At 38.4% G+C, this 13115-nt stretch overlaps 1 protein-coding gene across 4 annotated transcripts in view; it reads left to right on the top strand.

The window, feature by feature from the left end:
• Positions 1-13115, top strand: part of kdm4b (lysine (K)-specific demethylase 4B) — a 41545-nt gene that overhangs the window by 10178 nt on the left and 18252 nt on the right. For all 4 annotated transcript variants that reach the window (XM_047808903.1, XM_047808912.1, XM_047808902.1 and 1 more), the window contains exons 6-8: positions 2719-2768; positions 7915-8018; positions 10678-10815. In XM_047808903.1, coding sequence (XP_047664859.1) covers positions 2719-2768; positions 7915-8018; positions 10678-10815 — 292 coding nt within the window. The remainder of the gene's footprint in view (positions 1-2718; positions 2769-7914; positions 8019-10677; positions 10816-13115) is intronic.

Below are 13115 nucleotides of genomic sequence, written 5' to 3' on the forward strand. Positions count from 1 at the left end.
TGTTTACCCCAGAAGATGATGACGTATAATAGCAGAATGCAGTGACCTTCTCACGAGCGACTCTTGGAGACTTTTACTGCTTTATACGTGTCGATAATGAAACTTTGCTAATAATGTGGAATCTTTTGCTTATGGTTTAGGAAATGATCATAAAAGATTTGATATTGTATCACATTTTCGTCTTTTATAGAAATGAACACATACGTATACAGCTCCTCTTTATGGGACCGGGAGCAAAATAACTGCCTTTATACGAAAGTTGCTTTATACGCGGTGTCCTCTCGAATGGAAGCCCCACATGTCTACAGTTAAAGGTGAACTTTGAGCTTATAAGACTGTGGAATTAGACCCAAAGCACTAAGTATCACGAAAGGCAAAATATTAATAGTGAAATATCCCAATGATCACTTCATATAATTGCATTACAGTGTAGGGTTTTTATATATCCTCTAATTCCCTTTATCAGTGTCCGCATATTGTTTTAAATGAACAAAAACAGTTAAAAAATAGTGTTTGTATGAAATTATTTATTTCTTTATTTATATAAATGTATTTCACTTTTGCATGCACTCTTAGTACTAAAGTGCCCTGATTCCCCATCATGGGGTGCCATTAATAATAGTTGATGCTGTTCAGCAAGTATAAATAAAAGAAATATTTCTTTTGAGGAAGATTACATATAACAGCAAGGATGGGCAGATCTGATCTGTTTGGGATGGGCAGATCTGATCTGTTTGGGATGGGCAGATCTGATCTGTTTGATCCTGCTAGGATGTTTGTCTAGTAGTCATGCGGAAAATAGCCACTAGTGGACAGTTCACTACTCAGGTTAAGGTTAAGGCCTAATTATGTCAATGGAAGATTTAAAACGCATCTAGAAGGCATTAGCTGTTTTTTTTATACAGGTTCATGGGTGCAGATGAATACAGTGATGTAAAGGTGATGAGGTTATGAAAAACCACCTCATCACAACTCTTCAGACTGATGGGTTAAATAAACACACACGCACACACACACACACACACACACACACACACACACACACACACACTGTAAGAGCTGCTGTGTAGAAAATGAGAACGTACGCACAGCTGCTCTTAATGTCTGGTTCTATTCACTATAAAGCCTTTGAGTTATTGCATGATACATGCATTATACATTAGAGCTGGCAATCTGCATGGAGCTCATAAATCAATTTCTGTTCCTGTTCAGGATTCCAAGATGCATTCAGTATAAACTGATTCTTTATGCAGCTTGATGTATTTTTCTTACACAACCTTTTATTATAGTTTTCTTTTCTTAAAACTCGTTCCAACTAAGTTTTATTTTTGCAATACGTGCAATGTGCATACTGAAAATGTTTTTTGCAAATTGAGATTTTTTTCTCTTTCTAATTCTTTATACACATGCTTACTACTCAAACCCTGAATGGCCACAAATGTGTGTAATTGTATCCCAAATTATATTAGAATCCCAGTAACGCTTTCATATCGGTAGATTTGTCATCCTGAGCATTTCTAACTAGTACATGACCTGCAGCATGTCTGCATTCTGTCACTCGTGCACTAGAGGGCAGTGTGTAACTGCACAAATTCTTCAGCCTCATTCTCTTCACACACACCCCCCCCATCCCCAGCTCACCCCCGATCTGCACTTCATTCCCTGTGCGTCACTCAGCTGTATCCAGAGCGAGTGTGATCATCAGCAACGAAAGCTTCTCTTAAGAAGAGAGTCCACTCCAAAGTCTGGAAAATAATTGTGCTAATAAATATGATGGCAGAAATTATAGTAGCAGATTGTGTTATGCACCAGCAAGTAAAATATTTCTCTCTTTTAAAAATTTTTTTATTATTTATTTATTTATCCCCCCCCCCCGAACATACTAATTGTTCACAGTACTAGACCATCCATTTGTTTTATAATTATGTTGTTTTTCGTTTTCACATCATGATTTTTTTTTAGTTGTATGAAAATGGCTGCTTTTATCTGTCTCTGTCTTCACTGAGCTGAATTCAGCACAAATGCAAGCTTGATGTTAGTTCCAACTTTTTAGCAGCAGTTCTGAAAAGAATCACGTGATGGTCGTTTGGCCACAGACCTTCAGTTATGTATATTTTGCTTTATTTTCCTTATTTTTCTCTGAAATGATGACTGGCTAGTTGATAGATAGAACTGAATCACAGGCACTGCATTTAATTTTATTTTTATTTAATTGTTAAATTAAATTTTACATTCAACAGCATCCATGCCTTTATTTTCTTATATGAAAAATCCATCTTGTCAGCCAATCAGAAGAGAGTATTTTCAGAAGCAAATGAGTGTCCTTTAAAGTACAGGAAGTTGATTTACTCCTGCACAGTTTGCTGACTTTTCTAGAAAGAGATCAGTCAAGGTCAGAGGGTGAGAACGAGAAGTGGATTTGATTTAAAGGGAAAAAAAAGAGAGACGGTAAAAGAAGAAAAAGTTTGAAGTATTCTTCTTAGATTTATAGCAAACAAGGCTTCTTGGAAAACCAACATGTCAAGTCTAGGTGTGTGCCTCAGACTTGAGTGTCAGTGGGTGGTTTTGTTTTTTAGTCAAACTGGAGAAAAGGATGTAATGGTGATGAAGCAGACATGCCGTGCTCACCTCAGGCATTTTACTGTTGATCTTGTCAGTTGATGCCTCTCTCTCTCTCTCTCTCTCTCTCTCTCTCTCTCTCTCTCTCTCTCTCTGCAGGTACGCCATTCCCCCTGAACATGGCAAGCGACTAGAAAGACTGGCAAAAGGTAATGCATCACTCATTCTCTTGTTGTGTTAAGAGAAAATAGTGCATGTGCTTAACTCTGAGCGAGACCTAATCATGTTTAGGAAACACTTGCTGTGCTAAAAAAATCAAGTCTGTGGTATAGAATCACATTCAAGACACACAATAACGGCCTGACTGGTGCTTGGGTCTTGACCTGGGGAAGCATGTTGTCTGTGCACCTAAAAGCCTATCCAATAATTCTGTTACCTGGCAAAATTCTGTGTATAATGTACTGATGATAATATTATACAAATTGATCATCACAATTGTATTGTATCTTAAGTCTAATCATTAAGATGTTTTTAAGGGTCAGTTCAGCTCTAAGATCGATATATTTCATATCATGAGTGAGACTTGAACAAATGACTTTTTTTTTTTTGATCAGTGGGCCTTTTTTTACTGTCTTGCATTGTAGGTATTGTAATAAAAAATAATTTCTATTAGTCTGAGAACGGTGTGAAATGTACAGTATCATCATACAGAGACCACATTGAGAGCATGAATAAGAGAATATCGGATGCTCTCAGTCTTGCAGACAGCCCCCTCAAGACTATTCTACACACCATAGCAGTACGAAGTGTCTTAGAAAGATGTACAGTGTCTTCTTTTGAAATATATGACGGTATTCATTTAGTCTCTAATAGAAGAATCTCACCAAATCTACCACACCGTTTGGTTAGATGGTAAATGATTTCACAGGGTATTACCCCTGGGACGTTAGTGTGTGTAGTGTGTATAAAAAGTTATAGTTTAATACCTAATTTCTTTGTTTATTAAAAATCCAGGTATCTTTTAAAGGAATGGGGGTTTGTGGTTGCTGGCAGAGAAGCTTGAGAACAGAAATATTTGATTGACAGTCCTCTGACCGAGACTTTCATATAAGACTCAGGCTCAAAATAGCTTTTCACACACTGTACCTAACCCTGAGTTATCACCGTTCTAAACAGTGCTTTCAACCCCGCTAGAGAAACGCTTCATGCAATTTTCAAGCACCACTTTTTACCCGGGGTTACGAAATGGAAATGATAGGAAATGTTTTTGCAGTGTTAACCTGCATCAAAATGACGTGCTGTTCGAATTTTAGTTAGATGCTTGGCAACAGACAGCCGATCAGTAACTAATCACATCACAAGCTTTGTCAAGTCACAGAAACCCTGTGTGTTGTGTAAACCGTAGTTGTAGCTTTTGAGGGGAAAAATAATGTGAAATGGTGAGGGGGAGATACATTAATTAGAGGGAAGAAGACATGGTTTTATTTTTACAGGTAGGGTCAGAAAAGTCTGTTCAGGACAAACTGGATGGCAGTCAGATATAACTAGGAACTGACTGATTATCAGTGGACATCTGCTGAACTTCACGGCGATATTAAAAAGACTAAAAACCAATGCAAAGTACAACAGAACTTGTAAGTTTCTAAAGTTATCTTAAATAACTTTATCCATAAACTTTTATAATCCTTTATTAAATAACTGCTTGTCTGTTTATTAGCTTTAGATTATGCAGCATGTCTGGTACAGGTCTCTGTGAGTCAAAGGTTACCTTATAAACAATATACGTACCGGAACGAGCAGGTTAATATAAACATGTGAGCTGCCTTGCAGCCAGAGCAACAGTCAGAAACTCTGTTATAAAGAATTCATCAACAGTTTTTGTTGAGAATAGAGAGTGCAGCAGCAATGTGGCGAAAGGTTTAGTATTAAACATTTACAATCCAAAGAAATGTGTTCAGGGAGAAAAGCTGATTATAAATTGAGTGGCGTGTAGTGAAAGTGAGAGCTGAAAACAGAGCAACTTTTATACTTCCCAGTAACCATTTTACTGAACAAATAAGATTTTATTGTGTTCCAAGCTGAGCTCAGTTGTAAGCTGAGTGTATCGGCAGTAGATACTGGGAAGATCACACAATCACAGGTAATTTTGAATCCAGCCTTTTGCTGCATCACTCACCTGTTGCTTTGTATCGCTCCTTCGTTTTCATGAGTGATATGCAGAGAAGTCGCACAAGAGTGTGGAGTCTGACTTGGATGAAGCCCTGACCTCTCTGAAACAATTACAGCAACCGCATGACCTGAATGAGATCATCAGTGTAGTGATGTGTATCCATTCATCACTGCTGACACACACAGACCCAAAAGAAAGTTTTTATAAGAGCAGAGAGAGAAGCTGTATCTCACCCTCCCTCCTTTCCTCCTTCTCTCTGAAAGTCTCCTAGTCTCTCTTTCTCGCTCTGCTGGTCGATGAAGATTAGTTTGTGTTGTATGTCACCGTGATCTGACAGCGCAAAGAAAAGCAGCCAGGAGTAAACGAACCACACAGGCAGAGTGCAGATCCACAGTAATTTGATGGAAAGTGCACAGAACGAGTTTGCTTTTAAAAATCTGTCTAAAATCATTTAACACAAGAAAGTCACCGTGTCTGGGTAGCAAGGCTGTAATGACTAATTATAGAAACTTCTCATGCACCTTGCGCATACGTTCACACACTGTCACTGGAGTGTTTGTACATTTTCAGGAATGGCTGCTCATTTTCTCCTGCTTTAAGAGAGCTTTCACATATGCAGCTTTCAGTTCGCTCGAATGAAACCCTGGTGCGTTTTTCTCGCCCTCAGTGCGGTTCTTTAGGCAATCATGCTCCGAGTGCATCTGAGTGAGATCGTCGCTTTGCTTCCGAGTGAATTCTAGTATGATTCAGTTGCAGCAAAGAGGCGATATGATTCTGAATCAACTCGACTGCAGAAAGTAAATATATCACTACATGTCTTCTTTTTCTCTCTCTAAACTGAAAGGGCAGAGTGTTTAACTCCTGCTGAAATGTGTTGGGGAGAAAAATGGAAAAGATGCTTTGGATTTTATTCCAACTGCATAACATTATCCATCCATTTGTCCATCTATTTACTGAACTGCTTATCCGGGGAGCCTGGAGTCTATACGAGTGATCTCTGGGCACAAGGGAGTGGACACTCTGGGTGGGGTGCCAATCCTTCACAGGACACACATACTCATTCACACAATATGGACAGATTAGAGATAGCGTTCAGGCCACAAGGCTGATGTCTTAGGACTGGTGGAGGGAAGTGAAGTCGCCAGAGAAAACCCAGAAGCACAGGGAGAACAGGTTTATATTAATGTGATTTTTTTTTTTTTTTTTTTCCAGTAGGTTACTGTAACTTGTCTTTTTGTGAGAATAGCATTATATAGGATTGAGGGAAGGAATCTCCAGTGTCAGCAGCTAAAGCTGCAACTTGGTCACAGGAATATTAAAAAGGGAAGCTGGTGAGAAAATGACTGTAATGCTGTAACTAAGTGCATTTCATTGGCTCTGTACATGCACCTTGCACAATGACAATAAAGTTGAATCTAATCTAATCTATAACAAGAACAATCTTATTTGTTAAAGTTGCATAAATAAAAGGAATAAAACAATGCAATTAAAAAAATTAAATCGAATTAAAAAAGCATTTATTTGGTGTGCAGTAATGGCTGATTAATGGTGTATTGTACCAGCACCATCAAAGCTATATGGAGACGTCATCCAACATTTTTAGCTGATTTTAGATTTTGAAATTGAAATCGGTCATGCAAGAAGTAAAGTTGAATAAAAACACAGTTTTATCAACACATTACAAAGGCCACTGTATCTCACTAAAAATGTCCTCCCTGTTATAGCATGACGCTCTCCTTGGTTCTAACCTTTCCCACATTAGCCAGTCTGGGCCACACATTTGTCTGCTTTGCTCCTCTTTTACTTTGCTTAATATCCCGCTTTGAAGACTAAACCAAGCTTCAGGTTAATGTCCCTCAGGGGAAGTTCTGGCACGTCAGCTGCATTTTAATGTGGCGCGATGTTCTACTCAGGCGAGCTTTCTCCTTATCTAGAGGATCTATTTTGAGGAAGTCTGGAGATAAAAAAAACGTTTGCACAAACATCATTAGAAACATGTTGGATTGAAATGTCTTGCATGTCTTAATGTTCCGTACAGGTGGAACTTGGGAGGCATCTTTAAGTTTAAAGCGCAATAGTGCATTAGTGCAATAACTGATCATGTGTTTATTTTATTTTTATTTTTTTCTTATGACATGACTACAATATAATCTTGATGTAATTTTACATGACACTGTGATGGCACATGGTACTAAACTTTTATCTGGGATTAAAGAATATTCTGCTTACAACAATCATTGAAGTCTCAGCTTGGTCTTAAATCGCTTCTCTAGTTACAACAGTAACAAGCCATTGCTATAATAGTAATGTTATATGCTGAGTTAAATGTTTTAAAATACAAAGAAGAATCGTTTGGAGCTGTTCATGGCTAAAAAAAAAAAAAGCACATAAAATGTGTGTTTTTGAATGATTACCTGGACAAAAATAACTTGGTTTAGGTTTGGTGTAATCCTATAAGTCTCATGCCAGTGTTTCCTCAACTTGGTCTTAAAATCACCCTTATGCTTGTTTGTTTATTAATATTGTGGTTGGAATACTGATTTGGAACTAGAGCTAGTTCTGGGAACAATGGGCATGAGTTCAAATCCCAGTGCTGCCACTGCTGGGTAATTGAGTAAGGCCCTTAACCATCAACTACTCAGGTGTATAAATGAGCTAAATGTACGTCACTCTGGATAAAGGCATTTGGCAGAATGTCACATGTAGATGAACTCAGCAGATGTATGTTTGGGGAAAGTGGCAGAAATGTACAGGAATGTCCACACAGTCCAGACCTGCCAGAGGTTATGTTTACATGTGGTGGTGTAAGATCAAAAGCTTGTGAGGAGGACTGCACATCCAAAAAACCCCAAAATGTTAGGGTACAGGTTCTGGGCAACAAATAATCGACGAAAAAACAACAGAGGAAGCCCGCACAGTGAAAAATCTGCTCCAATAAATTTAATGGTGCAACGTTTCGACCATCTATACATGTGGTGGTGTACCCTATCTTCCCTAAAACATGTTTATGTTGAAAATGTCAAATATATTTATCATCTTAACTTAAAACAAAACTTATTTTGTTTTTGTCTTGATTTAAGTATATTGTCTTAAATGTGAAATTTCATTTTTCTTTAATTAATTTTTTTATAATTCTTTCTTTTTCTTTTTTTTTAATGAAATCATTTTTGTAAACTTCTTTGCAGGCTTTTTCCCTGGCAGCTCTCAGGGATGTGATGCATTTCTTCGTCACAAGATGACGCTTATATCTCCCTCCATTCTGAAGAAGTACAGCATCCCTTTTGATCGAGTATGTACAGTGTCTCTCAGCTGTGGATTAGTATGTCATTTTTTAATGAGATGAAATTTATCTTGTAAATTTACTGGTAATTTTGATTGTTACACTCAGCTGTTCTCAGTTTAGCGAATGTGCGCGAGTGTGCATGGATGAGGAGAGAGCAGAGATGTCGCGTTCTTGGTTTGTCTTCTTAGTTCTAGACGCAATAATAATTTATAAGTTACTATTTTATATTCCAATAAAACTTCAGAAAATCATCTACTCTCATATGATCATCTACTCTCATATAACACATTTCAATATGCAAAAGATCACAACAGATTTGATGAATATGCACATGTGATGCCATTTGGTGACTTCTTGTAAATGTTTGAGAATGCATTAGCATGAATATGAAAATATTTTATATGATCTGTATTTGTAGATCTTCAGGTTTGTATATGATCTGCAAAAAATATGCAAGTGAGCCTACAGGTCATTAAAAATGTGAGTTGACATTAGTCTTGCATCTCCAGCCCACATTTTGGCCATCAAACACATCTTGGTAATCAAACTTCAGTGAAGCATGATGCTCTCCAATGACGTGTAGCTAATTTTGATCAGATGGCTTCGATTTTATTGATGATAGATTGAAGCTGCTTGCTGAACTATGTGAGCACCAAGGATTGAAAAATGGCTGACGTCACAACTAATCCATCTAACTTCATTTCTAATGGAAGGTGCTGAGCTGTGGCCTTTCTGATGGTCTCCCATCCACGACTTTAGGAAAAAAAAAAACAGAGCGAAATGCCCTCATTTGCCAAGGCTGGCTTACTCTCCAGGCTTAGTGTGGCACTTGAGCCATTAGGCAATTAGAGGAGGAGTTATTGAAGTATGGATTGGAATCAAAAGAAGAAGAGGGAGAAGGAGAAAGTGAAAAGCAAGAAATGATGGTAGAGATACTGTATTTAAGTGAGATTCTCAAGTGAGAAAGTAAGAGGGAGAGAAGGAGGAGGTGAAAAGGAGGAAGAAAAATGGCAGTGATCAATAATGGAAGTGAAGGTGAAACAGAAGTATGGTGTGATAAATGAGTAGAAAAGGTGGGTGAGTGAACAATAAGGAAGTCAAGACTGAGAATACAGCAAGATGTGAGCAGACAACATGTAGGAAAGCGCAAGAAAGATGTGCGGGATGAGCATATCAAGGAATAGAGGGTGAAGGAGGGATAGAAAGAGTGGGAGTAATCTGGATATGAGGAATGAATGTAGGAAAGGGAGGAGAGAAAGGTGAGATGTGGGTAGAGGAAATGAGAGAAAAGAGCTGGAAGCAGAAGGATGGACAGGAACGGAAGATGGTGTAATAAATGTTGGATGGAGTGGAGGAGAAGGACAGAGGAATTTGGATTTAGATTGACGGATACCGAAAGGTGGTGCACTTGGAGCAAGTAAGCAATCAATGGAGATGGTGAAGGGATGATGGAGAAGAAAAAAGGAAGCAAGGGATGGATAAAACGTTTGGAGGAGAGAAACTGGATATAGGAGACATAATGAGAGAGAGATAGATGGAGTGAGAGAAGTCAGAACAAGAAGATGAAAGCAGAGTTCTTGTGCTGGATGGATCGAGGAGGAATGAAGATCTCGCTTCACCGGTCATGTGTGCACATGTTTGTCCCAGTGATTTGTCTGGGGTCACGTCATTGAAAACCAGTTTCGTGTCCAAAAGTGCCTTTTCAACTTAATTTGCACCAGATTGCTGCTTTTATCAAACGCACCATTCACTAAATCCTTAAAGTGGTTCCTCCTCCCTGAACCCAGAATTACTTCATTTCTAAAAGTGCCCCTGAAATTATTGCTTCAGATCTTTCTGTACTTTCCCTTCGACTTTTGGATAAAGACACAATCATATATCTGGAAATCAAGAAATTGCTTTTTCTCAGACTTGAGGAACTATACATGTAAGAAATGTACATGGGGATTGGGGGAAATATACCACAAACTCCATATGGGAATTAATATGGAGTCGGTGGTATTTGTGGGAGCATTTTTGAGATCAGGCACTAATGATGAATAAGACAGCCAACCCTACCAAAGCAGGGTTGTGGTCAGGGCTCAGTGCTCCAAAAACCTTAAACGAAGATTATACTTAGACAATTATCTCTCCTCTGCCAAACTTCACTGTTTCACTCAGGTTTTCTGTAGGCATCAGCCAAACCCAGTTATCCAGCCAACGCTTGGCATTGGGAATAGTGATCCTACCCGTATGTCTCATTTCACAAAGCTCTCACGCACAGATCTTGCGCTCATGTTGCTTAACAAGGCAGTCTGGAACTATGTAGTGATTGATGTATAGCACTCTGTATTTCGACCCCTTTGTGGCTGAACTGTTGTTGATTTGATTTCATTTCAAATAATATGACTTTCAGTTCACTGGGGCAGAAATTTGTAGAATTAGTTGGAATTGGCAGTTATGTAAGAGCCACTTTTCAGAGGTCTTTTACCAGCTGGGAGCTGTTTTGTGTTAGAATGTTACTAATTCGGACTTACCGAAAATATAAGGTAATATTTTAAGTAGCATAATATTTAATATCTTCAGGTGCACAACTACCCTCTCTCTTTCACAACACACACTTGCTTGATTGAAATGGCTTAATAGCTGCAGGTTTGTTAAATGTCATCTTGCGTGTCTTGTTCAGATCACACAGGAAGCGGGCGAGTTCATGATCACGTTCCCATACGGCTACCACGCAGGGTTTAACCACGGCTTCAACTGTGCCGAGTCAACAAACTTCGCTACGCTGCGCTGGATCGACTATGGAAAAATGGCCACGCAGGTAGGCAGCTTCAATTTCCTAATAAGTGGAAACACTTTATGGTGTACACAAACATGTCTAAGCAGGAATGGAAAAAAAAATTGAGTCCACAGTATTTTTTCTTTACTTGGGGATTTTGTTTACCAGAGATGCTTTGATGATTTTAATTTTGATATAACTTTTAGCACTTTCAGATTCTATAAGACCGAATACATAATCAGTGCTGCTGGCATGTTTGCGTGCTTGAATTCCACATCTTTTGATTTATACCATGATTTTACTCTTCATTGGACTGATTTTTTAAAATGTCTTTTATAGCACTGCTTAGGACGAGTGGATGAAGGGATGAATAGATTGATGAAAAATTTCTAGATGATTAGGCAATTTGCTTCATTATTGGAATGATGGATGGATGTGTTGATTGATTGATAGTTGGATGGGTAGATGAATAGTTGGGTAATAGATGGATGAGTAGATTGAGATGGGTAGATTGACAGGTTTGTTGAAATATGAAGGAATAAATAAATGGGAAGCGGCTAGATAGATGGGGAAAGGATCGATTGTAGATAGATATTTAGACAGACAGACAGACTGGTGGGTGGATTGTAGGGGGAATATGTAGTTTCATGATCATTGGATAGAAGTATGGATGGATAAAAGGGTGAAATGTGAAATAGATATGAGGATGATTTGAGACTGGTGAATAGGTGGACTGATATATGGATGTTAGATGGAAGAATGGTTGGATTAGCCTTTATTTTAGATGTATATATTTTAGTAGCTCTAAATAGAGGTATGGAATGATGAATGGATGAATATAATAGCTGACTGGATGGGAGGGTGGATAGATGAACGGTAGATAGATGGATATAAGAGTAGATGGACAAACAGATTGTTGGATAGGTAGATTGTCAAGTATGTGAATGAATGGAAAAATAATATGTGCAGTATCTGAATGAAGAGTAGAAATAAGTTTGTAGCACTTTTTCAGAGAGCGATCTATCCATCTCTTTCCTCCTTTTATTTCTCTCATAGTGCTACACAGCTTTTATTTTTAAAGAGAGCAGGACAAGGAAAGACGGTCATTATTTCAGTTTGCAGGATTTTCCTCTGTGTGCACTTAATGGAGGAGCTCATTAGTTTGGCCTTTTTAGAGTCAGGCTGCAGGGCCACATGCACATCCACACATACAGGAAATGACAGAAAATACCACCATAAGCGATTTCTGCTCTATACGAAGGAAAGCAGCTTTTTGTAAAGATGTAAAGAGAGTCAAAGTGAAGGTCATGCACACACTGGGTGATCAGTTTCTGTAATAATGTCTAAGGCAAATTAGAGGCTACTGTGTGCTAAGGTTCAAAGTTGAACAGTTCATAGGACTATCAGTGTGTTTATATTTACCACAGTAACACCGGTAACTTGGGCCAAATGCATGCTACACACTTTTAGCCCTGTAATGGCTGACACACAAAAAAAAAAAACAATTCCAGATAGCCTTATCTGCACATGGCAACCATTTCTATAGTATGACTTGCTTAGTGACCTGATTTTTGGCGAGTCTGCAAGCTATAGGTGATGGCCTGATATTTTAAAGTCTCTTTGATAAACCAGTAGCAGAAGTGGCGTTTTCAGTTCTTTTAAAATGTAAGCATGGTAATAATAAAAGGAAGAATAATAAGAAAATGTTTAGCAAGTCATACAGTTATGGCCAGCAAGACACACAAAAATAGCTGCATTTCTTTACACTATACCTCTAGTTCTCTTTGCAGAACAGACAGTTTTAGTGTTCTGTGGCTTGTAATAATTAAAAATAGTGCAGAATCGACCAGAGATCAGGTGCAGTGTCTGGTGTGTTATCCACAATATCTCTCAAGTAGTGTGTGCAGTGCTACATCAATTGCAGTTTTGGAAAGTCATTTAGTGTTCATTTGGCTTGAACTTTGCTTGATCTGAGTATCTGTGTTTGCGAGCTCCTGTTTGGACTAATAATAAACACCATCCACACATCTCCCAGTGATTAGTCCTAAATGTTGTAGGCATTACTAAGGACACTTTTATGAGAAACTTTCATGGCTTCTTTAGATAAGCAAGTCTGTGTTAAGAAAATGCACCAGACGGCCTAAAACATCCTGCTGTTCTTGATGCTGATTGCTAAATCTGCACAAAAATGTCCTTATCCACAGACTGTCATTAAACAAGTTGCATCTTTAAATGCCTCTGCACCACCCATTTTTATACACTTCCTGTCTCTCTAATGGGGGTAGTTCTTGCATGTTGATGGTGGGAGTTCCTAATTGCTTCATAAGCCTCCTTCCCCCTAT

This window comes from Tachysurus fulvidraco, chromosome 2 (genome assembly GCF_022655615.1).
Source record: "Tachysurus fulvidraco isolate hzauxx_2018 chromosome 2, HZAU_PFXX_2.0, whole genome shotgun sequence".
Taxonomy (NCBI): domain Eukaryota; kingdom Metazoa; phylum Chordata; class Actinopteri; order Siluriformes; family Bagridae; genus Tachysurus; species Tachysurus fulvidraco.